This window comes from Paralichthys olivaceus, chromosome 2 (assembly GCF_024713975.1).
Source record: "Paralichthys olivaceus isolate ysfri-2021 chromosome 2, ASM2471397v2, whole genome shotgun sequence".
Classification (NCBI taxonomy): Eukaryota; Metazoa; Chordata; class Actinopteri; order Pleuronectiformes; family Paralichthyidae; genus Paralichthys; species Paralichthys olivaceus.
In genome coordinates this window covers 4840070-4865509 of record NC_091094.1, presented here as the reverse complement: position 1 = coordinate 4865509, position 25440 = coordinate 4840070, and the positions used below count along the sequence as shown (strand labels likewise).

Sequence of the window (25440 nt, the reverse complement as noted above, 5' to 3'; positions counted from 1 at the left end):
GTTCAGTCCCACATCGGACTAAACCACCTGCAAATAACACCAGTGAACCCAGACCAGCGAGGAGAAAGTTATTATTGGACATACAAGACAAACTTTCTGTGTTTACATGTGTTAAACAAAGTGGTGACACACAAATTGATGTTATTGTTACTCAGAGTCCACAACAGGTTGAGCTCATGTGTGTTGAATTCACAGCTAAAGAATAAAAATGGTTGTTTACTGTATCTGCAGTAATTGGTGTTATGCAAACACGCTGCACGGTTTTCTCAGGGCTGCTGCTATCAGTGTGTTATTGGCCTTGAAATGTATACTGTGAAAAAACATATCTCACTGTTAATGTTCTGTTCCACGGCAGCTGCAGAAACAAGTCTGCAGAAACATTCTTCAAGTTTTGAACCTTTTCATTTTTGCAATATTTTAAAGGTTTTCCAGTGTTTGACTTTAACTTAAAAAACATTTAAGACAAAATTAACTCTCTGATGATGCATTTATTTTGGTATTTCTAATTTAAACAATCACTCTAATGGTATTCAAAGATTTGATTAGGTAGTAGAGCTTTATTGTTACGTTGACAAAGGCACTGGATTATTTCCTAGGGTGTATAACATTTTTGTATTTGATGCTGTGTGTGTGTGTGTGTGTGTGTGTAGTCTCAGTGTGGATCTATTGTAGGAGGAAGCTCTCGTGAGGAGTCGTGTCTTCCTTCATCTTCGTATAAATCCTGAAGTGAAGTTGCAGTTTTTTTTAACAGACAGCTTCTCCTAACATGAAACTACCCAGAGACCCCTCGTCTCATAATCCACCCATGACTGTTCTGATCCTGGAATCACCGCTGCTGTCCACACTGGATATTAATATTAGACAAAACCAGACAAAAACCAAAATTGTGGCTTCGACACAACAGAGCAGACCTTATATGTAGATGTCACTGAATCCTCGCGGGCGTCTCGGAGAACTGGTGAGTGTGTTTTGGCAGTTGGAGTGATGAGCGAGGAAAAGCAGGAGGACCCCCTGCTAGGTCTCTCCGTGCATTATAAGCTCGCAGCTCCCCAGCAGGCATCAAACACTACGTACCAGGGTGTCGAGCTTTTGCACCGCCAAGGGCAGATTCATTCTTTTTTATATATTTATATATATATAATTATATATATATATATGTGTATGGGGCAACTCTCAACTGTAATTCTCCTCATGGCTGCACTGTCCCCCGACACACCCAGTAATATACACAGAGAATAAAATTCACTTTTTAACCGTTTAATTAAAACTGATTGTCAGGAGAATATCACACAAAATTGTGCATGATGCGCTTAAGTGAAGTGATGCAAATGGATTATATATATATACATACATACATATATATATATATATGTATACACACACTTGTATATCACATATATGTACAAATAACATACAATATTGCAATTTGTGAATCAAAATGTCCAGCGACTGTGACTTTGGTGAATATTTTCATACCAGCTCCTGCTCTGATTTCAGATATTTATGATGAAGCCAATAATGTGATCCACCAAATCACAACCGTGCAGTGTTTAACGTTCGATCCCAACTAGGTGCTGCAGTATTATTGCCTTCAAACAGCTGTTGTTTGGATAGAGGGATGATTTACAGTGTGTAGTTGTACATGTTAATTACAGTGACTTCCAGTTCCACGAGATGCTTTGATCTGAGACCGTTTGAGTATTCGACCTGAAATACGCAGTGTTAACACCGTCACCGAGCACCTTGTGAAAGACTTCTTGAAAATATAAACACAGTAGAACACTGCCACCTTGTGGAGGAACACGAGCAAACTTCTTCAGCCTCAGTGTGTCATAAAGTGCAGCTTCTCCCACTGATCCCAACATTTTCCCTGATGCCACTTCTACAGCGACAAGTGACAGTGATTCCCTTCTTCATCTCAATTCATTCACTGGCAGTCATGAGAAAGAAAGACAAAAAAAAAAAAAAAAAAACAGGGAATCAGTGGATTCTTCCTCATCTATGGCGTGAGACTGCCGGGAAAACAAAAGCAGATATGTGTGTCGTATGGTGCAGCTCAACAGGAATTCAAGGCAGTCTGAGTAAACGATGCTTTTATCACGTCAAACTCAAGGCACGTTAATTACACTTCATGTAAAATGGGATTCCGCTGAAAGCTGCAATTACTCCAGCGGTTCTTTCTCTCTCTCTCTCTCTCTCTTACACACACAACACACATAAAGAATGTAATTTGTCCAAATGGGTGCACAGCGTCGTGCGTTAGCAGAATATGTAAATCTTTTGAAATGAAAGTTTCTTTCCAAATCATTCTCCTTCAATCTGCAGATCTCAAGTGTTCAAGTTAACTGGACCCTGATGGTGATGAATGACATGCTCCGAGTGGTGATGACGCCAGCAGTTAGGGTCCAGGAGACTAGGAAAATGGGGTCTGGTAATTTTCAGGACTTTCATAAATGAAGAGGAGATTTTCTGGGTCAGACGTCTTCCCATCAACAGGAAAATGTGTGGAGCAGGAAGTGACGTATACATTTTGTTTACAGCACATTAACACCAACATCGGCCCTTATCACCGAAAGCTCTTGAATATCGTTGCCTCTCCAAGTTTCCATCTTTGTCTACGCCCTCTTTATGCACGGCACGTCGTTTTGTCTCGAGAAATTTGTTAATCTTTTTGTCGTTTTCAGTTTTGCATCAGAAACCTCTCCGACAATATGTTTTCGGAAAAGTTCCAGAAAAATGTCCAAAGCAAGTGGCCTGGACGTTTGCTTTGTCACATGATTTCCCTCCAGAAAATTTTAGGAAAACGTCTGAACCGAGGCGCCTGTCTGAAAACAGCTTTAGTGATTGTAGAGGATAATGGACAGAGACCCGGGAAGAAGCAACAGTAATTCTCTATATGAAACCTGCGGTAAAATCAATAATGTCTTAAAATAAAATGTAAAACCTCCGTGTGAATGATCAGTTAAAAATCTGCCAAAACATTTCAATCAGCTTCACAATCATTCACTCAGTGGCAGTATGCGATCGACATCCTTACATTCAGAGCTCCAGCTAATCGCTTCTGGTCGCTCGACTTCGACACTCTGTCCTTTTGAAACACCTCCTCGCTCACAATGGCGTCAACGCCGCAGAGTCCTGGCTGGTTATCTTTCCAGCCGGTACCTCGTACTTGAAGACCACGCTGAACAGCTTCCCTCCCAGTCGGTCGGCCAGCCACGAGTTCTTGATGACGGCCATCTTGAGGCTCTCGCAGCTGAGCATGGCGTAGTAGTTGGTGTGAATGGCTCGGCCCATTCCCTCGATGATCACCAGGTCGGTTTGCCGCTCTCGAACCACCATCGCCAGCACTTTGTCCAGACGGCTGAGGAAGATAAAAAAATGACTGTAATGACCAAAATACAGATATAAGGACAAAAAATCATGGTGGTCTCTAAGCCCAAGATAACATTAGTCCATGTAAAGATCATCCGGGTTTATGATACAGTGGGTACAGTAGTTCTTTGAAAATGTAAAATGTGAAAATGCCAAATAACCGACCTCAGATCAAGACAAGGAGAACTGGATCCACTCTGGACCAACGTCAACCTGTCCTCCCTCAGACCAGCCCTGCAACACATTTTACAAGATTAGACTTTAAGAAGTTACTAGGGAATGAAAATAAGCTTAATTAAAAAAAGCAGTGTTGTATGTTATGTTGCCATCTTTGATAATAAATGATTTATAGTGTTGTTATCTAAATTTCCATTGGTTCATCAATACTCACTGAATCACTGGATCCATAGCAGCGATTCTTTCCGTCAGTATTTGCAGTTCACCGTTCGTTACATCGTTCAAAGCCGGACCAGAGTTGCTGGCCAACACGACCTTGACAGACAGTGCGGTTGAAGTAACGTTTTATAGAACAACATATCTGTGTAAATGAGGGTGTCTGTGGTTTCTTACCTCTGTTCCTCGAGAGAGAAGCTCTCGAACAAAAGGTATCACCCCTAGAATGATGTCTACTCCACTATTATCTACGAAAAACAAGGCACACTTGTGAGGAGGACCCTGCAAGAGAAAACCAGGATGGATTGTGTTCAAGCACTGATCGTAAAAAAAACATACAACACTGACACACTAGTGAGCTCTAAAAAGGAGTCTTCTGTTTCTTCTTTGCTAAAATCAGAATAAATGTTTCCTGCCAAGTTGTTTGAAATGAAACAGCGGAGAAAGAGTCTGACCTTTAGTCTCTCCAGCCACTGGTCGTAGGAATCGATGAGCCACGGCCGCTCTGAGGGAGAAACACAAAATCAGCTGAGCACCAACGATTTTCTCTGCACAGAGGAGCACTGATGCTGCTGCGGTCACCAGTGTTAACGACATGCACTCTGATACCTTCCAACTGTTGTTTGGCCTGCTCAAACCCAAACTCAGGATCTGATTCCAGGACACTGTGAGACAGAAAAGACAAAATGTGCAAAAAAAAAGTGTCATCGACACAAACATAAGCAACGAAGTCTTCTGAGTCTCTGTAAGAAGTAAAGAAACTTCCCGTAATCTGAGATTTAACATCCACTGCAAATACAAAACAGTTGTTTACCCCCTTGAAGTAAATGACATAGATGAATGAGCTGTTCTACCTTTCACTGCCAAAGAGCTTAAGAAATTAAAGGATCTGTAAAGAATCATTGTTGATTGTTTGGATTGATGGTGAGCAGCACTAATAGATTTTTACTTCAGCCAAGAAGGTGATGTTTTCACATTACTGTCCACATTAACTTGACGGATTCAGTGCAGAATTTAAGGGGTTTATTTCTGCCATTATACTTTAAATCTTGTCCCAACACATAAATGTTTGGAGGCTAGAAAATCCAGGTTCACTAAACTTAACAAAACAATTTAAAATTAACCAAAGCAGCAACATAAAAAACACAAGATATGCAACCAGAGCGTCTCCAACTACCCACAATCCACTAAGTGTCTCAAAGGGTACGATAACTCCACTCACTCTGACACGGCCTTGGCTCCCCAGTCGAAGACGTTCCCAGCCAGGACGCCCCGCACCAGGGCAAACTGTCTCTGCTCCCAGCTCAACTGCTCCAGAGACCTCACGGCCTTCTGGTAATACTTCAGAGCCATGTCGTTCTCTCTCTGTTTAATCTGCAACACAACAGAGACACGATGCAGCTGACAGTTCACAGGCTGGTGTTCGGTTTTAATCAGAAAACAAACACGATTATACTGAAACAACTTCAGACTGTGCTTTGTTTTAAAAGCATTAAATTGTGGAAAACAAATTGTGAAACATGGAATGTTGACAAATTCAGAGAACGGCTCAGTGAGGGGACAAACCACCAAGAACACAGAAATCAAACAAAAATAGGTTGATAGATTTCACTCAGACCTTCGAGTAGGGATCAGGAAAGTTGAACTCGTTTAAACAGTGTTCCCTCGTGTCTAAAAGACTTCTGACAGTGAGGGATCCATAAGCACTAGGTGAGAGAAGAAGCACTCTACATTAGCCAGAGAGAAACACAGACACACAGACACACGGCTGGCGGCTCAGGGCAGAAGACACAGTCACGTAATTACTGTTGTTATTGTTGATTTATATTGATACTAGTTTTATTGACACAGTGTTATAAAGAAACCATGTCAGCAGCTACTGTCTAAATCTGTCCTTTGTGTCCAATTTCAACGAGAACTTGCACGTCCACACTCCGTGTTGGTTAACAACTGGTAGAGTCAACGCTACATCCGCTCCGCTACGTTTTAGTTTTTGACAAAATCACTGCCGCTACATTAATGACGTGTTTGTCACCTTTATCTGATGAGCATCTAACTGCAGACTCAACAGTCTGCTTCCTGTTTCCACTGTCATGAATGGTCATGTGATATGTGTTAATAAGGACGGAGAAAATGTCTGATATTAAAGCTCAATCGTAATTTGCAAATAACAAAACAAAAACAATTACTCACTGCATCTTAATCCTAAAAACTGAGACAACAGAGTTAACATCAAAATCTCCCTCTTCATTGGCACGTTGGCCCTTACAGCAGGTATGAAGACATGAAACTAATGCAGACAATGAACAAAGTTGAGTTTTAGTCGACTAGAAGCAACGTCTGAGTCTAACAGAAGTAGGAGCAGAGGTAGAGGCCGCTCTTACAATGGCTGGTGGCGGAGGGTCTCAAGCTTGTGTCGGTATTTTTGACGGAACTTCTCCGCTCGCTCGATTGCCTCTGGTACGTCGGGCTGACTCGCTACAGCTCTCTTGACCACCTGCTCAGAAAATAAAACTGGTTATCAGCCATTACAGGAGTTTTCAAAACATCAAAATGATTCATCACGGATGAAAAACACAGAATGTTTCTCTTACGTCGCTCTTACATGAGCGACGTAGATGAATTTTTGGAGTTCAGCGTGAAATTCTCAAAGGTGTCCAAGACGTCAATGGGAAATATGACCGAGTCTTTCTTACTACCAGTTTTGTTTATCTGTGTTAAACCCTACAGACCTCAGGTTGTAAATAAAGACAGACCAGATGAAACCTCCCTTAAAGTGAAGCCAGAGTGTCTCAATCACCCCCTTGTGGCTGGATGCAGAATCTCTCAAAGATGCTTTCTGACATCGTAGGTAGTTCTCATCACACTGTGTACATGGTGAAGTGTTTCTTTTCCCAGTAAGTTTGGTTTTGATTACTCATTTAATGGTATAAAAAAAGTGGTGAAATGATTGAGAGCTGAATCTGACTCATGATGTGTTGGTGTGACTGTGACGCCTCGGCTCCACTCCACAGTGTTTGGCTCTAAATGAGGTCAAAAGTATAAGATCGCCGCATCATTGGCTTATTTTTGTTCAACACGGGGGAGGGGGAGACACATCATCCATCTTTATTTACAGTCTATGCCAGAGACAGAGATTAAAATGTTGCCAACAGAACTATTTTCTGTTTTTTTATTCCTCCCTCAAGTTTACCAACCTCTTTCTGTTTGGCACATCTTAATTCCAAACTCTGCTTTCATACTGTGAAACAACAGCAGCTGCCCTACCCCGTCCAAAGCCTCCTCGAAGCAGTAGAGCCAGTACTCGCGAGCCACAGCGTCCTCCGTGAGGTCCATGGTGTCGGGGATGTAAGAGGAAGGGTCCTGCAGCAGCGGCAGATTCACCAGCTGCCTCTCCAGACGGTCCATCTCCAACATGTCAAACTGGACACAACAAAGAGACAGAGCGGAGACATGCTGTCAGTCTCCAGCAGATCGATACCACTGCCAGCTTCTGCTCACATTTTCAAAGACTATTCCAGCTTTCACTGTTTAAACTTTTATACTAGAATGTATTTCACAGTATTTTTCTGTGACCTAACAACACTGCGGTAGCTGTGTTTGTATTTTATTGAGACAACAAGGTCAAAAAGAAAATGCATGATGAAACAAGAGGGAAGGATCTAGTAAGATTTTATTAACAGGGGACACAACCAATCGTGTCTAGAGAGGGTAAAGGTTCTTAAAGGATCTTCTGCTTTTGCAGAGGGTCTCTAAGGTTGAAATTCACCTTCAGCTGAAATGTGAATTGGTAGAGCCAGACTGATATTCATTTTTAACAGCTGATGCCAGGTGAAACAATTCAGATGCAAATATATCTGCTGCATTGTTTATTAAAGACTCACATCCACCAGTTTCACACAAATCAGTCGGGCTCATCGCAATCACACTTTTCTAATTCGCACTAATGAAAACTAACTATTGAAAGCTTGAGAAAAAAAAAAAAGAAACTTCATAGAGTAAATTGTTGGTTTTCAGCTTTTACACAGACCTGCATGCTCCAAATATCACAACAACAACAAAGTCAAAAAACACAGCAAGTGCACGCTGTTAAGGGCTCTCAGGAAATCAAACACGGTTCTTCTCCATCCTCATATCAAAGGATTCAACCAAAAGTGATTCAATCAGTGAGAAAGCAGCTGCAGGATCCTGAGCAAAGCCAAACTAAACCTCCTCCTCTCAGGTCTCTCTTGTCCCTGCCCTCATTCACAAAACAAGTGAGTGCCTGACTTGAGTGTCTACAGCTAAAGAAAGCAACCGTGAGCAGGAGCGATATGTCATCATCAACCCAGAGCACACATGTCAAGCAGCCAGAGGTACTTACGGAAAACTGAAGGAGAGGGTTTGGTGGACAGAAGAATGTGAGGGGAGGAAATGAAAGAATGATTATGAGATTGCAGAGACTGATGTGAGGAATGTTTTTATCTGGTGCCTGTGGATTCCGTGAGGACAGTGGTGATGGCGACTCCATAGAAATGATCAGAGCTAAATTCTTCAGTTCTGAAGAAATGTAATTAAACAACAGTGGAGGAATAAAAATCAATGAACCACGAACGGAGTGAAAATAGGTCATGAGGTTTGAGGTTGTGAATTTTTCATATCAAGCAACTCCTGACTTCCTCTGCGGACTCACCGTTCCACTGCGAGCACGTTGCATGGGATTCATATCTGGAGAAACACTCATCAGGCCCGAGCTTCCAGCATAATTCTCACCCCAACTGTACTGGTTTGGATCTAAAAGACAAAAGTAATAGACATAATTAAGACATTTATGGTGTATGATATTTATTATAATAGTTAATTTCCAATTTTAACTATGATTTCTAATTGTTTTACAGCAGCTTTTATTGGTGTTGGTCATCCAGCATTACTGCCCTCTGTAAATCATCAGTAAAAATATTCATTCAACAATCTGCTATGAGTAAAACTATGTTTCCAGTCAGGGAGGACTTGTCTAATGTGTGTGAAAACTACAGCAGGTATTTGCAGTAATTGTTTTCTTACTATCTTCCTCTGCTCCTTTAAGAAAAGCTCCAATAGCTCCGAGATATCCTTCATGTCTCAGGAACAAGGCCTGAACTTCACCCTACAGCCACAAAACAAAACTCACATCAAAATCTGGACTGTGGGAGAAAGTTCAGCTGATAAGAAACAAAGTTTGGGACGAGACAGAGATAAAACAGTGAGAAAGAGACAGAAAACTGAACTGGAAACTCTTGCAGAGCTTCAAGACACTGAACGTTTCTTCTACATACACAAATGTAGTAATAGTGTTGAGGGGATTTTTAATCATCCCTTAACAGGCTTTGTGTCCATTTGTATGTTGATTTGTGTGTTTTCTTGTCAGGACAATTACACAAAAACTACTGAACAGATTTACACAGAACTCAGTAGAAGGATGGGACATGGGCCGAGAACATTTCAACATTTTCCCCAATGTCCAAGGGACTAATTCGTGGATCTAAATGAAAGAAATCAGACATATTTTTGGTGCAGATCTAGCAGATTGAAATGTTTTGTCAGAAGAGTGTAGACATTTTTCAATCACTGTACATTACGAAATATCACCTCAAACCTGTCGCTGCCACTGTGCAGCTGAAATCATTTGGATTCAGTTGGTGAGCAACAGTTTACACATGTCTTCAACAAATTTAAAATGATGTCCAAACGTTGGGCCCTGGAGGAGTTATATTCTCTACTTGTTTGCTTTTGCGTCAGCAGAGGAAGAGCCCTTGCCTTTGTGAAGAAGTTGATGCTGTAGGTGATTGTGTGCATGGTGACGGGGTGTCCTCGAATGAAGAAGCCTCCAAAGTAAACTCTGGTCAGGTTGTGGAGCTTGGCATACAGACAGGCCAGCTGCCCGATGTCATTGCTGATCATATGGAGTAAACTCTTGGCCATGTCTTCTTTAGAAAACGCTGTAATTCAGTAGAGTTATATAAGCACACAGGCGAATTATCCATATTACAAAACTAAAAATATGTTTCAAAGCAGTAAAAGACTAATATGTTAATGTTTGTATTATATTATTTTTTTCAAAAACTCAATCGGTAATTGTAAACGTTTTTAATTATTCAGATTGTGACGGATCTCGGTAACTCAACTGTTGTCTGTAGCATAATAAAATATAATTAAATTGCAATTAATGTAAATGAGAAAACAAGAATGTCCTAAAATGATAAAACTGTGTTTTTCTGATTATATGAGCATTAGGACAACAAATCAATGTTCAAAGAAACTGACATTAAAAATCATGAAACTATACTAATCGCTCCTGTTACAGCATCAGCAGACGGACATTAACAGGCTTTGCTTCAATAAGACGGCAGAGAAGGAGAATGTTTGTACCGAAGCAACATTTCCAAACAGTTGCAGAACAAACGCAACACATGAGCAGAGCTGCAGTAGAACAGAGTCAAAGGTCATCAGTTGATTTCTACACAAGTTTTGTACTCGGATTGAAAAACATTAAGTCAGACTTGCCAAAAAAGAAATCAGCAACGAGAAATACAGGAAAAATGGATGTGACTTTGTGACATCCCTTCTCTGTTAGCTGTCTAACGTGCAGCCTGCAGTCAGCTCAGATCCACAGATGTTACATCGGGCTCCAGTGATGTTCAGGGATTAAATGAAGCTCTGCATTTTGCCATTAACTGGAGACGGTGTGACAGTTTGCAGTGTTCGGAGCATATGGATGGACATCAGAGCAGGGGATTATACTGCAGGGTTGGTTTGAGATTCACTGGAAATGTTCATACTTTCTTAACTGGGAAACTGGGTCACCATCCGAATACATTTCATGCACCATGAATCTGAGCCGACTGCAGCTGCTGCCCTTCGAAGCAGGAAAATTAGCAGGTTACATTTTGCAGCCCCCTCTTAAGTCCACATGAAATAAAATGATGGGAAAGATACTGATTTAATGTTTTTTTTAAATATTACGGTAAAATACTACGGGTAACCTCGACATATACAAACATAACGCTACAGTAAAGCCACGTAGTTAAAGTGCACATGCGTCACCTTTGTCGGCAGTTGCAGATTTCCCAAAACTGCTCGCAATAAGATCCCCAGTCAAACCCAAAGACCCGTACGATCCTCCATAGATATCTTTGACGAGCATATCAACACTCGCGTGCTGCCCTTTAGAGGCCAACTGTAGCAGCTCGTCAAATCTCTACAGGAAGAGCAAACAATAAAGTTCGTCACTGCGCTGAGGAGCAAATAAGAAACAATGCTGCAAGTAAAGACCATGATGTTTAAGATACCTTTGTTTTGGTGAGCAAGGCTCCCAGGCCCCAGAACGTCCCTCCACCTATCGAGCTTCCTCCTATTCGCTCAAATTTGTCTTCTGATTCAACCTGTTGAAGAGGGAGTAAAGGGGATGTTGATAAATGTGTGATCAAACAGAGTAAGAGCAGAAGACTTTTGTTTTTACGTATTATATTCTCCAGTTTAAGTCAGAAAGTCATGTGCCTTTATCCCTGTAAGCTAGGACAAACCCTGTCTAATCCCGATACAAGACTTTTTATCTCTGCCAGGGGAAAGTTCTTTCATCTGACATTCAGCAGGATTACTCAAAAACTACTGAACCGATTTCCACGAAATTTTGTGACGCATTCGGGAACTTTTTTCACTTTCTTATTGGGAAAAGTAAGTTAGTAAGTAAAAGTTTTACTGCTTTCTGCCATTTCGTCTGTGTCCAACACATATTCCGGAAAATATTTATGCTGATTAGAAAATGTCTGCAATAAGAAGTCAATGTCACTTTGACTGAAACTGCAGCTGACGTTTCCTTATCGATGAGAGACATAGGTTGAAACTTAGTTTATCTGAACTCTTTCCACTGAAGCATCCTCTAGTTCGTGGTGTTTAAAAGCTTTGAAGAAACTTTGCTTGTTAAACAGCGAACGCTTCCTCATCAAACTACACAGAAAACCTTTGATTTTTTCAGTTTTTACCTTGACTATGGAGACCCCAGAGCCGATGTTTACAAGCAGGTAAGGAAAAATATCTGGATGACTCGTCTGGAAGCGGAACTCTGAGTCAGCGTGCTTGGCGTACACAAAAGCCTCATGGGGGATGTTCCTCAGCACAAAGTTACAACCCTTGATAAGGCAGGTCATCTCATCCTCTTTGTCCACTCTGCCACACAGCAACACAAGAGATAGCTTGATCAGACAAATATATAATAAAGCCAGAACAAGAGAGAAGCCATTTTGTCCACATGCTGCAGGTAAATCATTAAGCACAATGTGCTGCCTCCTTGTTACATATGTCTTTACATTTTACTAGAAGCTGTCAGCAGTCAAGGGTTAAGAGCCATACAAGCAGATTTTAGTGCCAAACTAAAACTTGAGTTGATTTCACAGTTGAGTTCCTCTTCTCTGAGTTACACTACTGGAGTGTCAATGTTTAGCTAATATGGATTCAGACAAAAAGCAAGTCAAACACCCTGTGAATGCCTTTGTTTTCAGATGGTTCACCAACAAAGAAGCAGCTAAAGCTGGCAGGCCATCGAACAGTGGAGTTTTTTTTCCAGAATAGTCTCCATGTGGTCTCTAAAAGCTCTTTCCTACACAGTCAGTCCTCTGATTTAATTTGTTTCACAGGAAGAGGGGAGGACAATTAGCGTAGATTAAGACAACTTACTGAACAGTTGGTGTTTACACTCACCTGAGACCAAGTTTCCTCTCAATGAGCTCCTTAAATTTATGTGCCCCTCCACCAGTGGCTTTGATAACTTTGGTTCCCGTGTTGACCAGATGGTCTTTGATGAAGTCCAAGCACGTTTCGATGTACGCATTTTCAAACTTGATAAAGTGCAGACGAGGGGTGACCTCTTCCTGCATCGATATCTCATACAGCTTGTCACTGGCAGCCTGGGGACAGAAAGACCTTCTTTATTCATCCTGCTACTGACATCGCCTCTGCCAGAGGAGAACACTGACAGCATAATTCCACAAAGGTCTAGTGTTCAGGGTATATTAGATTATCTGGTGTTCCTCTGCCAGAGGAGCTGAGGGCAATCCGGTAAACACTTTTTAAAAAGAAATCTTAAAACCTACCATTTTATCCAAGCATTCGCTGAACCCATTTTAATTATCTTAATCTATTAAATTCACATCACCACCACCACCATACAAAATAATTGAATTAATGTTTTTATTTATTTACTTAATGAATAGTTTCAAGTTGAGTATTTATTCAGTGTGACTGTTGGTATGGTGTCTTCGATAAAGTCCAGTCACTGTTTATATAAAATGTACAGAAGCAGATCATAGATATAGAATTCCATCTGCTGCCTGACAAACTATACGGAGCAATTAGTGAGGTGGGATGAAACTCTGAGACTCATTTACCTCTTCCACTTGAGATTACCACAGCATCTTGTTATCTTATCTAATCTTTCCTTGTGTGAATCTCATACTCATTGCATTGCTGCACGGTTATAATTTAGGTTATTGCAACATTGCACGAACAGCGCAACATAAATAAAGTCTGATTTGATTCATTTTAAAAGACAGAAAATGCAGGAGGGACCGAGAGATGGAGGCTTTTCTCATTCATGCATGTTGGACTGAGGAGGGGGTTTAGGGGGTCGAAGGAAAGGTGGACACTAGCACCGGGACACCGGGGATGTCTCAGGAATGGACGAAGTAACATAACACACACATATGAATAATAATATTAATGATATTTACCTCTGTGCTGTGCTCGAATGATCGCACTCTGGCCACTTTGTGTTGTACAGTAGAGTAGTAGGCTAGCTTCGTGAGAGACCCCCCTGTTAAACAGATCTGCATTAATAATAATAATAATAATGATAATGATAATAATAATGAAAAACAAGAGATATCCTGGATCACAGCTCACATCCTGACTTTAACACTTCACTGACTGTGTGTTTACACTTCACACCAACACATGCTAGCTAACGGCTAACACCACCTGTAGGGGATAAACTGAGCGCACACACACACACACACACACACACACACACACACACACACACACACACACACACACATACACACACACACACACACACGGCTAACGCTAGCTTAGCTCCGCGTTGTTTACTTCCACTTAAAGTCATGTGTTGTCAAAGTATCCGCAGCTGCTGCTGCTGCTGCTCCACCGACGTTAGCTCCGTTAGCGCCGCGGAAACGTAAACAACGTGGGCACTTCCGGGTACCTATGTCTATGGCGAAGCGTTTGGCGTTCTCCAGGTTGCGGAATATCTCGTCCGGAGGGAGAGTGATGCTCTTGTCCATCGTGTGGCCGCTGCTGCTGCTGCTGCTGCCGCCGCTGACAGACGACTCACGCTCCGCCATCTGCGATCACCTGACGCTGCGTCACCCTACGTGCCTGCGTCACTGCTCCGCGTCGACCAATCAGCGTCCACGTAAACTCTGAGGAGGTGGGCGTCGTCTGGTCAACAAACTACAGCGTCAATTTATTAGGTACATTCAAACCTGATTCAAACTAGAGAATTCTATAATGATGATGACAATAATAATAATAATAATCTGTCAAATACAACCGAACTAGTCATATTATCACAATCATTTTAATAATAGTAACAATAGTCATAATAATGTAGTAGGTACACACAGAGTGGTTGGATAAGATAAGTCACACTAGTTGGACATTTGCAGAGTTACAGTAGCAAATATTATTATTATAATAAGAAGTAGTAGTAGCAGTAGTATGAAAAGTAGTAGTAGTAGTAGTAGTGGTAGTGGTAGTGGTAGTAGTAGTTGTAGTATTTTGGCACACATAAACTAGCAAGAAAAGATAAGATAAGTCACACTATTTAGATTATTATTATTAGTGTCATTATTATTATCAGTCTTAAACCTGGACTATGAAACAGTCAAAAGACTTTCAGTTCACTTTGAGAGCATAGCTGTGCTTGAAAACTCATGAGATGTTGCAGACATATCCACTGTTGTGAAACAGAATGTTTTATGGGTCTTCTGCATGGGCGTCCCTCAAACACTTTTAAAAATTAAAGCCCTCCTCCCTGACTTTGCCCTGGTTTTATGAAAAACTCCCAGAGTTTCAGTTTTATCTGAGTTGTCGTGTTATCTTCACGTTATCGTCACTCAGTCATGTTGTAATAAGTTGCAGAGATGGCTCATCAGAGCAGCTGTACCAGGAGGTGATGGGCACGGCTGAGTCCAGTTGGCTCATCACTCTCCAGTTTAAAGGAGGCAAACAGAGATCTGCCTCATGTGGGAAGAGACACAAGAAGAGAGACACGTTGCTATGTAAGAAAGGTTATGTTGTCGGGTGGATGTTGACCAATAATAAATAGCAATAAAAATTATGAACTGGTGAGCAGCTGCTGTCTAGCTGATGTTGGGAAACTTGTGGTGATTAGGAACTTAGGGAATTCAGTCTTTCATGTTGGATTCAGATGAGTTTGGTGTAAAGAACAAAATAGCTCAGTTTAAAATTCAGTTGATATGTTTTATTACCAGAGAAAACATGAATCACATCTTATGTCCATATGTAGTGATGATACATCACAATAAAAACTTGACGTCCAAGACAATGAACTCAATAAGAGACAAGTGAATGTGGACTTTCTTTTCTTTAAAAGAGACTGTGAGTCATTCAGTCCAAACAAAGTGAACCAACTATCTTATATTGAAAGAAAAAAACTTTCAGTTTCACATTTATGCTGCTGACAAATGTCAAACAAGTTCATGACTTCAAGACCCAACATGGATCGACAATCTTTTGCATTGTACAAATATAGATGCAAGTACGTGATACAAGCTGCACCCTGAGAAACACTACAGTAATGCAGTTTAAAGGTTTCCAGTTGCAGTAAGGTCTATAGCATATTGATAAATCAATAAGATGATAGTATTCATAGAATACAAAGCTGTGTTTCATAATAGAAACAATTTGGAAATCATGCTTTCAAACTTGAAAGAAATTATCAGTCCAATAGGACTTTAAAATATTTTTCTGATTCAACTGAATAGAAAATAACTTTTGACCACTGAGCTCGTCTCAGTTTGTCTGTACATTGATCACTGTTGTGTTAGCGACAATACACAAGCATTGTGATAATAATAACGTGTACTTCACAGAGTAACATCTGAGTAAGAAATAAGTGACTACGGTTAAAATAGCAGTCGACCTGTTGTCTGCAAATATCACAGAAACACAATTTAACTTTTACAAAAGTAAAAAACAATAAGAAAATTGCATTAGCATGCAATGACTCTTCAAACACGAGATGACCACGAGAACGAACACAGTTGTTGGAGAGTTTCTGATCTTGAGCTTCACTCTGATAAAAGTCCTCAGGTGTCTACCACGGCCTCCAGGGGGCGCTGTTGACCAGACTCTTGTCTTTGGTGATGCTGGTGTGGACTGTGGAGCTCAGAGGAGAGAAGTCAGCCTCTCTCAGCTTCTCATCAGAGGAAGACTGCAGCTTGTTGAAGTGCTTCATCAGTCTTCTCTGCGACTGTGCCTTCACCTCCTCACTGGACAGGAAGTGTGCCACCTCTTGGACACATCTGGAGTAGCCCCGGTTGACCGCTGCTGAGCCCACAGCTGGATTCTGCTGCTGCTGCTGCTGCTGCAGTCGTCTGAGGAAGTAAACTGTCATCTCCAGGATGTCTGCTTTCTCCAGCTTGGAGTCTGGCTGCTGTTTGAGGAACTCTGGACCCAGGAGAGACTTGAGCTGCTCGATGCTGCTGTTGATTCGCTCTCTGCGTAACTTCTCCACCAGAGGCTTTCTGAGCTGCAGAGACAAGGACAAAGTCAGTCATCAACGTATTCTGGAGTCAAGTGTGAGCATGAACAAACACAAGCTCTGGTGAAAGAAGAGCACGTCTCCTTGAATCTTCAATTTACCTTGTGGCTGCGAGTCAGATGCTCCTGAGAGTCGGTCATTGCTGCAGTGATTGTAGGAGCCATGTGTGGATCTCTGTGCTGTAGAGGTCTCTGTAGAGACAATCTGATCTCTGCTGCCTTCATCCCTCCTATTTATAGTCCTACATCTCCATATCAATGTGTGGGTCTGGGTCTGGCTGCAGTTTCCCACAGTCTCGTCCAATCAGAGAGCTCGGGGAGACAATAGTGCATGTGGAGCAGCGACATGCTGAATGGTGTTAATGCCTCAGGGACAATAGTTAGATCTCAGGGGAACAGGTGGAGGACTGGGGGGTGATGGAGAGAGACTCACAGAGCTCTGTGTGGATCTGGGAAAGTGGTGACCCTGTAGAGAGCAGATCTGCAGCCTGATGCTGATCAATGACTCTGACTGAGCACACGCTCGTCAGCACACAGTGACAACCTGGGCCACCTACAAATCTGAGAAGTGTTATTAGACTGATTTCTAATGAAAAATTAAACCAGCTTACAATTACCTGCAGACATTAGATCAGTTTCCTCCCTTGGTATGTTTAAGCATGCCCTGTCTTCTTCTCTGACTGCTCCTAATAAAGCTGTCACTATATACGTATAGCAATAAATACAGTATATCTTGTGCCGTGGCCTGACGATACAAGATTATGTGGTGACCCACTTCTACTGTATGAGTCTTAAGGGAAGTGTGTATTAGGTGCAGATCCAAACATAAAAAAATCCAGATCTAGTGGATTTTAATGTAGTTAGATTAGACTTTATAATTATCATTGGTTATAGGTCACTTATATTAAATTAAAAAAGAAGACCAAATTCACATTTTATTGTGGATGATAGGTCCAACAAAAAATTCCTTTCCCTGCTTTTGTCTTTTCAGTCCAGATTGTTCTTTTAACCACGAGATCTTGTCGTTTAGTCACTTTGTTTGTACGTTTTGTTAAAACACAAGGCATTTAGATAAAAGCACATGTGTGTCGAAACATCAGGCAAAACAAAAGTCTTTCTCTCTGCTGATGTCGGGGCCGCTGACAGTTTGGCAACTGTCAATGGATTAAACCAAAAAGGCTCAGATTGAAATGATGACCCGTTAAACAGAGAGGAAATTAATTTGGCAAACGTTAGTGAGTTGGCACCAGAGAGATGGAGGAAGAAGAGAGTACGAGGAGCTGGAACAATCTTCCTGTGGAGTGTGCCAACTCCCTCTGGAGCACAGTCAGGTGCTGGTGGGGCCGAGGATGCTAATCACACTCAACTGTGACTCTGCTCTCTCTGCTTTCCCACACTCAGCCGCGGCTCAACAATAGACATGTGCCTCGTTAAATGCTAATTCATCCCCACACAAGCAGCTCCCGGCGCTCCCCCGAGGCCAGCGTTTGTTGTTTGGACACTCTCAATTAAGGAGACGAGAGCTGGAGATAAACACAAATATTGTGACTGAGGATTTAGCCTAACAAGCAATCAGGTAAATGTGTCTGGGTGCAGATTTTATAATGAGATAAAAGCAACATTTTCTATGAACACTTAATATAAAGAGAAACATTTAGGTTCATTACAAACTACAATGCAGATAAATGACATTTTTTGGTCTTTATTTATGTAAATTTGTGAATTATTATTATTTATTAATAGGTCATTATTCACAACTCTAATTAATATTATTAGTATTAAGGTGCTTTCTTTTCCAGCATTTTAATTTAACTTTTGAAGACATATCTATTATATACTATACATCATCATTAATTATTTGATGATATGTTCCCACAGAATGATTAACTTTCTCAAACACATATCTCTATAGTAAGCAGTATTTAAGATATATAGTTTATGTGTAAATATATATATATTTAAATGCCATACATACTATAGATTGATAATAGTTTAATTGTCAATTTAACTAAGGCTTGTCCCCCATGTCTTTTGTAATGTCTGAAAATGCATTAAATAAGGTCAAACCTAAGTATATATATTTTCCTGCTTTGGTGAGTAAAAACGTAAACATTTAATATTCAGGAGTAAAGAATTCCTCCTGCTGCTCTCAGACGTCTTTGTCTGCTCCGTCTCTATTGTCCCACAGGGGCTCTGTGAGTGAGTTTTCTCTGGTTTCCCACACTCTGCCCATTCACCGCTCTGAAGAACAAAAGAAGTGTGTCTGGTTGCACATCACATTAATTATGGAGTCAGTTTACGAGTTTTGTCTCACCGGCCCTCAATGGACATTCCTGTCATCAAGACTCGTCATTACCAGGCCTTTGTAAAACGCCCATGAGGAATGCAGTCATGCTCTGGATTAATGAACATTCAAAAGATCTTTCTCTCCCTCACGTCCTTTAGATTCGGATTGTTCTCCTGCATTCCAGACACTTTATTTTGACAGGACGGATAAAAGGGGAGTCCATTCCTGAATTGATCAGATGCTGGTTATGGTGCATGTGGAGGACAATGAGACTGAAATGAAAGAATGTGTGTGAATCAAACTTGACCAGAGACACAATCAAACCATCTTCACCCAGATGTTGATAATCTGTTTTAAAACATTTTTTTATAGAGTTCTGTTTTATCCAGGGTTTAATATTAAAGTCATTTTTTCGTCTGTTAGTTTGAAGGATTCTGCAAAAACTATGTGATGGATTTCCACGAAACTGGGCGATAGGATGTGGTAAGGGTTGGGACCCCATGAAATTTGATGGAGATCTGGATCAGTAATACTGTTTTCATACAGAATTAGATTTTACTTAGTGACATTTTTCATAATTTTACTTGATTTCTCGAAAAATAATTCAAGGTTCTTGATGAAAAAGGGTCTGTTTATCGGACTGATGATTCTGAGGGTGAGTGATTTGGTGCAGATCCAAACAAAAAACTGGATCTAGTAAATTTAAATGTTGTTTTCTATGACACCCAAAAAAAACATTGCCTGAAATAGGTTAAATCTTATACTATCCATCCATCATTCATCCAGCTTATCATTGAGGGCCGTAGTGGACAGGAGCCAATATATAACAAACACTATCTGTGTTAAGTTTAATATGGAATATTAATATATGCCGGTTCAGAAGAACAAGAATGTTAAGTATTTCTCACACACTTGTGCTGCTGACGAGCGTGTGCTCAGTCAAAGTCATTGATCAGCATCAGGCAGCAGATCTGCTCTCTACAGGGTCACCACTTTCCCAGATTCACACAGAGCTCCGAGTCCTCCCCCCGTCTCCCACACCCTCTCCCCTCCCAGTCCTCCACCTATTCCCCTGAGATCTAACCATTATCCCTGAGGCAATAACACCATTCAGTGTCTAGCATCCTTTATTGTCTCCCCGAGCTCTCTGATTGGACGAGACTGTGAGAAACTGCAGCCAGACCCAGACCCACACATTGATATGGAGATGTGGGACTATAAATAGGAGGGATGAAGGCAGCAGAGATCAGATTGTCTCTACAGACACCTCTACAGCACAGAGATCCACACATGGCTCCTACAATCACTGCAGCAATGACCGACTCTCAGGAGCATCTGACTCGCAGCCACAAGGTAAATTGAAGATTCAAGGAGACGTGCTCTTCTTTCACCAGAGCTTGTGTTTGTTCATGCTCACACTTGACTCCAGAATATGTTGATGACTAACTTTGTCCTTGTCTCTGCAGCTCAGAAAGCCTCTGGTGGAGAAGTTACGCAGAGAGCGAATCAACAGCAGCATCGAGCAGCTCAAGTCTCTCCTGGGTCCAGAGTTCCTCAAACAGCAGCCAGACTCCAAGCTGGAGAAAGCAGACATCCTGGAGATGACAGTTTACTTCCTCAGACGACTGCAGCAGCAGAAGCAGCAGCAGAATCCAGCTGTGGGCTCAGCAGCGGTCAACCGGGGCTACTCCAGATGTGTCCAAGAGGTGGCACACTTCCTGTCCAGTGAGGAGGTGAAGGCACAGTCGCAGAGAAGACTGATGAAGCACTTCAACAAGCTGCAGTCTTCCTCTGATGAGAAGCTGAGAGAGGCTGACTTCTCTCCTCTGAGCTCCACAGTCCACACCAGCATCACTAAAGACAAGAGTCTGGTCAACAGCGCCCCCTGGAGGCCGTGGTAGACACCTGAGGACTTTTATCAAAGTGAAGCTCAAGATCAGAAACTCTCCAACAACTGTGCTCGTTCTCGTGGTCATCTCGTGTTTGAAGAGTCATTGCATGCTAATGCAATTTTCTTTTTGTTTTTTACTTTTGTAAAAGTTAAATTGTGTTTCTGTGATATTTGCAGACAACAGGTCGACTGCTATTTTAACCGTAGTCACTTATTCCTTACTCAGATGTTACTCTGTGAAGTACACGTTATTATTCTCTTTGGGAATGCTTGTGTATTTTTGCTAACATCAAAGTCTTGTTTTTCTTTGTAGGAGACAAAGTTATTCATGTTAAACATGTTTAATATTTTTGTGTGATATTCACATACTCCACTGATTGAAACATCCTTAGTGATGTGTCTATGAATTTCTCAATTTCCTGTGTTTTAGCAGATGAAGTTTTTGTTTATGAGCAGAAATCAAACAATGTGCTGCTTTATGACTCTGTGAGTGACGGCACCCATACCTTCAGTGAAGGACGTGTGATTTGATGAATGTATCTCTTCAAGCCAAGTGATGCGCAATAAAACAATCATAAAAAAACAATAGCAAACGTTTGCTTGTCTCATCTTTTACCTTTTTCATCTGCACTCATATTAATCCAGTGTGTGTCTTACATACTTGGGATAACAGAGGGTGATGTAAACACACAGGGCTAATTGTGACAATATCTTGAAAATATTTTTCAAGGGAAATAAATCAGACAGTCAGGGAGATGCTGACTCAACCATAAATCACACTTACAATATCTATATCAATATCAGAACATTTCTCCTGATAATGTCAATGAAACAGCGTTTTCTAAAACATGTGATCCTATTAAGGCTGGATGGTAAAATAATATCAGAAGAGAACGTGTCCTGTGTGAACGTTGTGGTTTTAAACTCAGATTGACAAACACTTAATAAACAGATTTACAAATGTGAAGTAGATCAACTGAGTATAACCATTATATTCATATGTATTGAACCTTTGTTGCTCTTGATTTAAACTTGTTTTATTGCCGAGTCTTATCTCTTACAAATGGTGATTTAATGATGGAGAGCTGATTCTCCCGAAGATGTTCAGTCCAGTGCAGATGTGGTGAAATCAAAAGTTATGCGACATGATGCCAATAATATTCGTTCTTGTGAAAATATTCGTGAGGCCCCTGTTATTCAGAGCGTCCACAGTCGTCTCTTCACATTCAGTTTGTCTTCAACCTGTCTCATGTGTGAAGTTGTGTGGCGGCAGCAGTTAGCAGTGGGTGTGTTAGTAATTGTGTTATGTGTTAATTAGCTAAAGGACTGCAGTTGAAAATTAGCCCTCTGTGGATAACACTAAAATATTTAAAGATGTGTTGATTTATGTGTTTTCTGCTTTAAAAATAAATATTAAATATTAAAATAAAATTAGCTTCAGTGAAAACCCCAATCAAGCTAAATGCTTCATATGCCAATTGGGTTATTTTTACAAAATTTAACTGAAATGACTGAACTTCTTTTTTGTTATTCCCCAAATAGATTTAAATGAAGTGAGAAAAAGTTTTTCATCTTTTACAATTTATTTCAAAAAATGCAAAAACACCAAAACAAATCTGAATCCACTTTGGATGAATAAAAAGATAAATAAAACTGATGAATCAAACAAAACATGCATACATGGCATACAAAAAAATTATAACAAATCCCTTTTCAGAAGAAAGGTGGGCGTTTAGGAATAAGACACATTAAACCTTGAAACAAGGCAATATCCAAACTGTTTTCACAGGAAGAATACATAGGTTGTATATATATATATAGGTTAACATTGTTGTTTGGCTTCAAACATTAAGCAGATTTTACTGAAAATAAACAGTAAAACCTTCGAGGGTAAAAAATAAAATCCATTAAAAAACAGATTTGATACAAAATATATAAACACCAGCAACTATTTCCTGCATAGTCAACAGACTGGATTTATCTTCAAACTCTACAAATCTCACAAATAGCAGCATACGTTTTTAACAGAAATCCACATCATGTGAGGTGGAAACTTCTTGTGTAAAATATCAGAATAAGGCAAACGATCCATATCAGTCTCCGCGTGTCCACTTGTCATAATGCAAATAATGCATTTCTCTCCAAACATCAGAAATCGAACATAATCAGAGATGCAAGTAGCATCAATAAAAAAGAGTTCAGGGAAAAATCTGCCATGTTGTCCTGCAGATTCAGTGACTTTCTGCAGTCGTCCTCAGAAGCAGAGAGGAGCCAGGTCGTCCTCAGCATCAGGAAACAGACGCAGAATGTCCCTGGAGTATTTGGAGTAGCCGCTGTGAGACAGCAGCGCTTTCCTCAAGGTGAGAAGCGACTTGGTTTTCTCCAGGATGTCTGCAACTGGGATCCCACTGTGGAGGTGCTCTCCAATCAGAGCCTTCAGCTTCTCCACTCCAGAGCAGCACTTCCTCTCCAGCATGTGCAGTTTACACCTGAGAGAAACAGATCATGACTTTTATTAATACGTCCATCACTTTGTTCGAAACCACACAATGACACAAAAACAGTTAAAGGGCATTGATGCAGCTTTGAGTTCTTACCTGAAGAGCTGCTCCTTGACGCTGTCCTGAAGAGCGAGGTCTGCGTACAGAGTCATGTCTGAGTTTCTTGTCCTGGTGGAGCTGCTGGAGGTTTCAGGAGATGCCTGTGAAGGTTCAGAGGAGCGTCTGTGTTGACTTCTGCCTCTCTGCTCTGCATTTAAGCTGCTCTCGCTCCGCCGCTCAGCCAATCAGGAGCCTCCGAGCGTCGGACAATGGGGTGAATTTAATGGCTGTCACAGAGAACAGGTGGGATGCTTTATCTGTGTGCCACACATCAGAAAGGTCAGTGGGAAAATGTTTCTCCTGGAGTTGACACGGGAAAAAAAAATGTTTCTTGCTGTCGTGTTTGGAGCTGAATGATTTGATGGAGCAAAGACTCTTAAACTGCATCAGCAAATATTCAGTTATTTTCAAATCAGAGCGTTAAATGATGATTTATGAGATAAAACATGAAATTCTGGCTTTTATCGCAACAATTTTACTGCTAATATTTAATTCCCTATATTATAAAACTTTTAATGGGTTGTATGAATAAAATATATGTATATAATATCTCATATAATATCTCATATGTTAGAAAAGAGTCTTTAAAACAAAGTAATAAAGTTTGCAAGTTGTATTTTCCAACTATATAAATTACAGCTGAAGCAGATGGTTGATCTGAGCAGCGGCCTTCTGTCATTCCCCGGCCTGAGAACCGTCCTGAGGCTTTATGAGAGCAGACACACTTCTATTGTTCGTGTGGCTGAGCAGGCTGCATACAGAAGTGTGGGAAGCCGTGTGTCGCTGTGGCTCCCAGCACCACGAGGGAGAGGAGGGCGTGTGACCGGGGCACGCTCAGCCTTGTGCAGGAGGAGGAGGAGGAGGAGGAGGAGAAGGAAGAGTGGGAAACCTGAGCCTCTCACCCACAGACAGCAGATAGACACTGAGACAGATGGAGAGGAGATAAGAGTAATCCCACATAAACCTGGTCACACATCAGTTTCCAGTTGTGTCAATGTGCTCACAGATAATTATGAACAAAAAAAAAGATGAGATATTTATCACAGACATGAAAACATGATGCTCACGTGTGTGAAAGAGATTAAATAACGGCAGAAAAAAAAAGCACAAACATGAAGATTATGATTCCGATGGGAAAAACGATAATCTTACAGATGGTGGGGGAAAGTAACTAAGTATATTTACTCAAGTACTGATTTACTTTAAAGTCAGTTTGAGGTATTTGCATTAATCTGTGAATAAGCCTGTTCTGTACAACTTCATACTTATATATTTCACTGCATTTAATCACAAACCTTTCACTTCATCTACTTTATCCAACAGCTTTTGTTGCTCATAACTTAAATTTATATAGAAAATCTATTGAATGTTTGTACTGAATTGTGATACAACTACTACTACTACAACTACTACTAATTATAATAATAATACATTTAATTAGTCATAAAACCATCATATTTGAAAGATAATTATTAAGATATTTAAAATATACAAAATAGATTAAACTAACAAACAGAATAGACACATTTAAACATTAGATCCACATATTTAAGCAACATCAGAATCATAATTTCTCTCTCAGACACACTTTTAGTCTTGAAGAAGCAATCAGTAATAATAGTACTTCTGTCGGCTTCTGTGATGATTCTGTTTGTTTTACTGTGTGTTGTTCTGTTTCAGTCAGATGAAGTTTTCAGGTATAAACTTTCACTTCATGAGAAATTCCACGCCACCAAAATTGTATTCATAGTTGGGGGAGGTATAAAGAAATGGCCTCCAGGGGAATACAAGGAATAAATCCTTTGTGAGTGTTGCGTAAGTCTGTCAGAAGTTTATTTGCCCCAATCCATGATTCCACCTCATGATTAAAGCAGATCCAACTTTGATTATGCTCCCTGCTCTATCAGTGTTTTCATCCATCCAGTGTGTATACACCATTTATCCTGTCAGAGCTGAAGGGGGCTTGAGTCAGTGCTGTCTGACACTGAGTGACAGGCGAGGGGACAGAGGGGGACAGATCATCCGTCCATCACAGAGCTGGTGCCTCACATTCACGCCTCCAGTTAATCTAACCTGCA

The 25440-nt window shown here is 40.8% G+C and overlaps 4 protein-coding genes across 4 annotated transcripts; 1 reads left to right on the top strand and 3 right to left on the bottom strand.

The window, feature by feature from the left end:
- Positions 1-1241: 1241 nt before the first annotated feature.
- On the bottom strand, positions 1242-14172 carry pank4 (pantothenate kinase 4 (inactive)). The gene is made up of 19 exons (XM_069532202.1): positions 14003-14172; positions 13509-13591; positions 12481-12686; positions 11766-11949; positions 11073-11165; positions 10828-10981; positions 9541-9722; positions 8809-8890; positions 8438-8538; positions 7033-7188; positions 6150-6262; positions 5384-5471; positions 4988-5139; positions 4375-4430; positions 4221-4270; positions 3943-4047; positions 3764-3864; positions 3538-3606; positions 1242-3361 (listed from the first exon to the last, which is right to left on the bottom strand). The coding sequence occupies exons 1-19, from the start codon at positions 14139-14141 to the stop codon at positions 3109-3111; spliced, it is 2367 nt and encodes a 788-aa protein (XP_069388303.1). The 5' UTR covers positions 14142-14172; the 3' UTR covers positions 1242-3108.
- Positions 14173-15268: 1096 nt separating this feature from the next.
- LOC109635416 (transcription factor HES-5-like) lies at positions 15269-16840 on the bottom strand. Its single transcript, XM_020096565.2, has 2 exons — positions 16687-16840; positions 15269-16573 (listed from the first exon to the last, which is right to left on the bottom strand). The coding sequence occupies exons 1-2, from the start codon at positions 16807-16809 to the stop codon at positions 16139-16141; spliced, it is 558 nt and encodes a 185-aa protein (XP_019952124.2). The 5' UTR covers positions 16810-16840; the 3' UTR covers positions 15269-16138.
- Positions 16841-20109: 3269 nt separating this feature from the next.
- LOC109635428 (transcription factor HES-5-like) lies at positions 20110-21348 on the top strand. Its single transcript, XM_020096583.2, has 2 exons — positions 20110-20224; positions 20338-21348. Exons 1-2 carry the CDS (start codon positions 20162-20164, stop codon positions 20770-20772), a joined length of 498 nt encoding a protein of 165 aa, XP_019952142.2. The 5' UTR covers positions 20110-20161; the 3' UTR covers positions 20773-21348.
- A 989-nt stretch (positions 21349-22337) lies between these two features.
- Positions 22338-23509, bottom strand: LOC138406016 (uncharacterized). The gene is made up of 2 exons (XM_069517295.1): positions 23360-23509; positions 22338-23251 (listed from the first exon to the last, which is right to left on the bottom strand). Exons 1-2 carry the CDS (start codon positions 23413-23415, stop codon positions 23017-23019), a joined length of 291 nt encoding a protein of 96 aa, XP_069373396.1. The 5' UTR covers positions 23416-23509; the 3' UTR covers positions 22338-23016.
- Positions 23510-25440: the final 1931 nt, after the last annotated feature.

Excerpts from the sequence above, each read along its gene's own strand:
- LOC109635416 (XM_020096565.2), bottom strand. The coding sequence starts at position 16,809 with ATGAAGGCAGCAGAGATCAGATTGTCTCTACAGAGACCTCTACAGCAC. Across the intron at positions 16,574-16,686 it reads ATCTGACTCGCAGCCACAAG|CTCAGAAAGCCTCTGGTGGA; the intron begins GTAAATTGAAGA and ends TTGTCTCTGCAG.
- LOC109635428 (XM_020096583.2), top strand. The coding sequence starts at position 20,162 with ATGGCTCCTACAATCACTGCAGCAATGACCGACTCTCAGGAGCATCTG. Across the intron at positions 20,225-20,337 it reads ATCTGACTCGCAGCCACAAG|CTCAGAAAGCCTCTGGTGGA; the intron begins GTAAATTGAAGA and ends TTGTCTCTGCAG.
- pank4 (XM_069532202.1), bottom strand. The coding sequence starts at position 14,141 with ATGGCGGAGCGTGAGTCGTCTGTCAGCGGCGGCAGCAGCAGCAGCAGC. Across the intron at positions 9,723-10,827 it reads ATCTGCAACTGCCGACAAAG|CGTTTTCTAAAGAAGACATG; the intron begins GTGACGCATGTG and ends ACTGAATTACAG. Across the intron at positions 8,539-8,808 it reads TAAAGGAGCAGAGGAAGATA|ATCCAAACCAGTACAGTTGG; the intron begins GTAAGAAAACAA and ends TTTGTCTTTTAG.
- LOC138406016 (XM_069517295.1), bottom strand. The coding sequence starts at position 23,415 with ATGACTCTGTACGCAGACCTCGCTCTTCAGGACAGCGTCAAGGAGCAG. Across the intron at positions 23,252-23,359 it reads GTCAAGGAGCAGCTCTTCAG|GTGTAAACTGCACATGCTGG; the intron begins GTAAGAACTCAA and ends TGTTTCTCTCAG.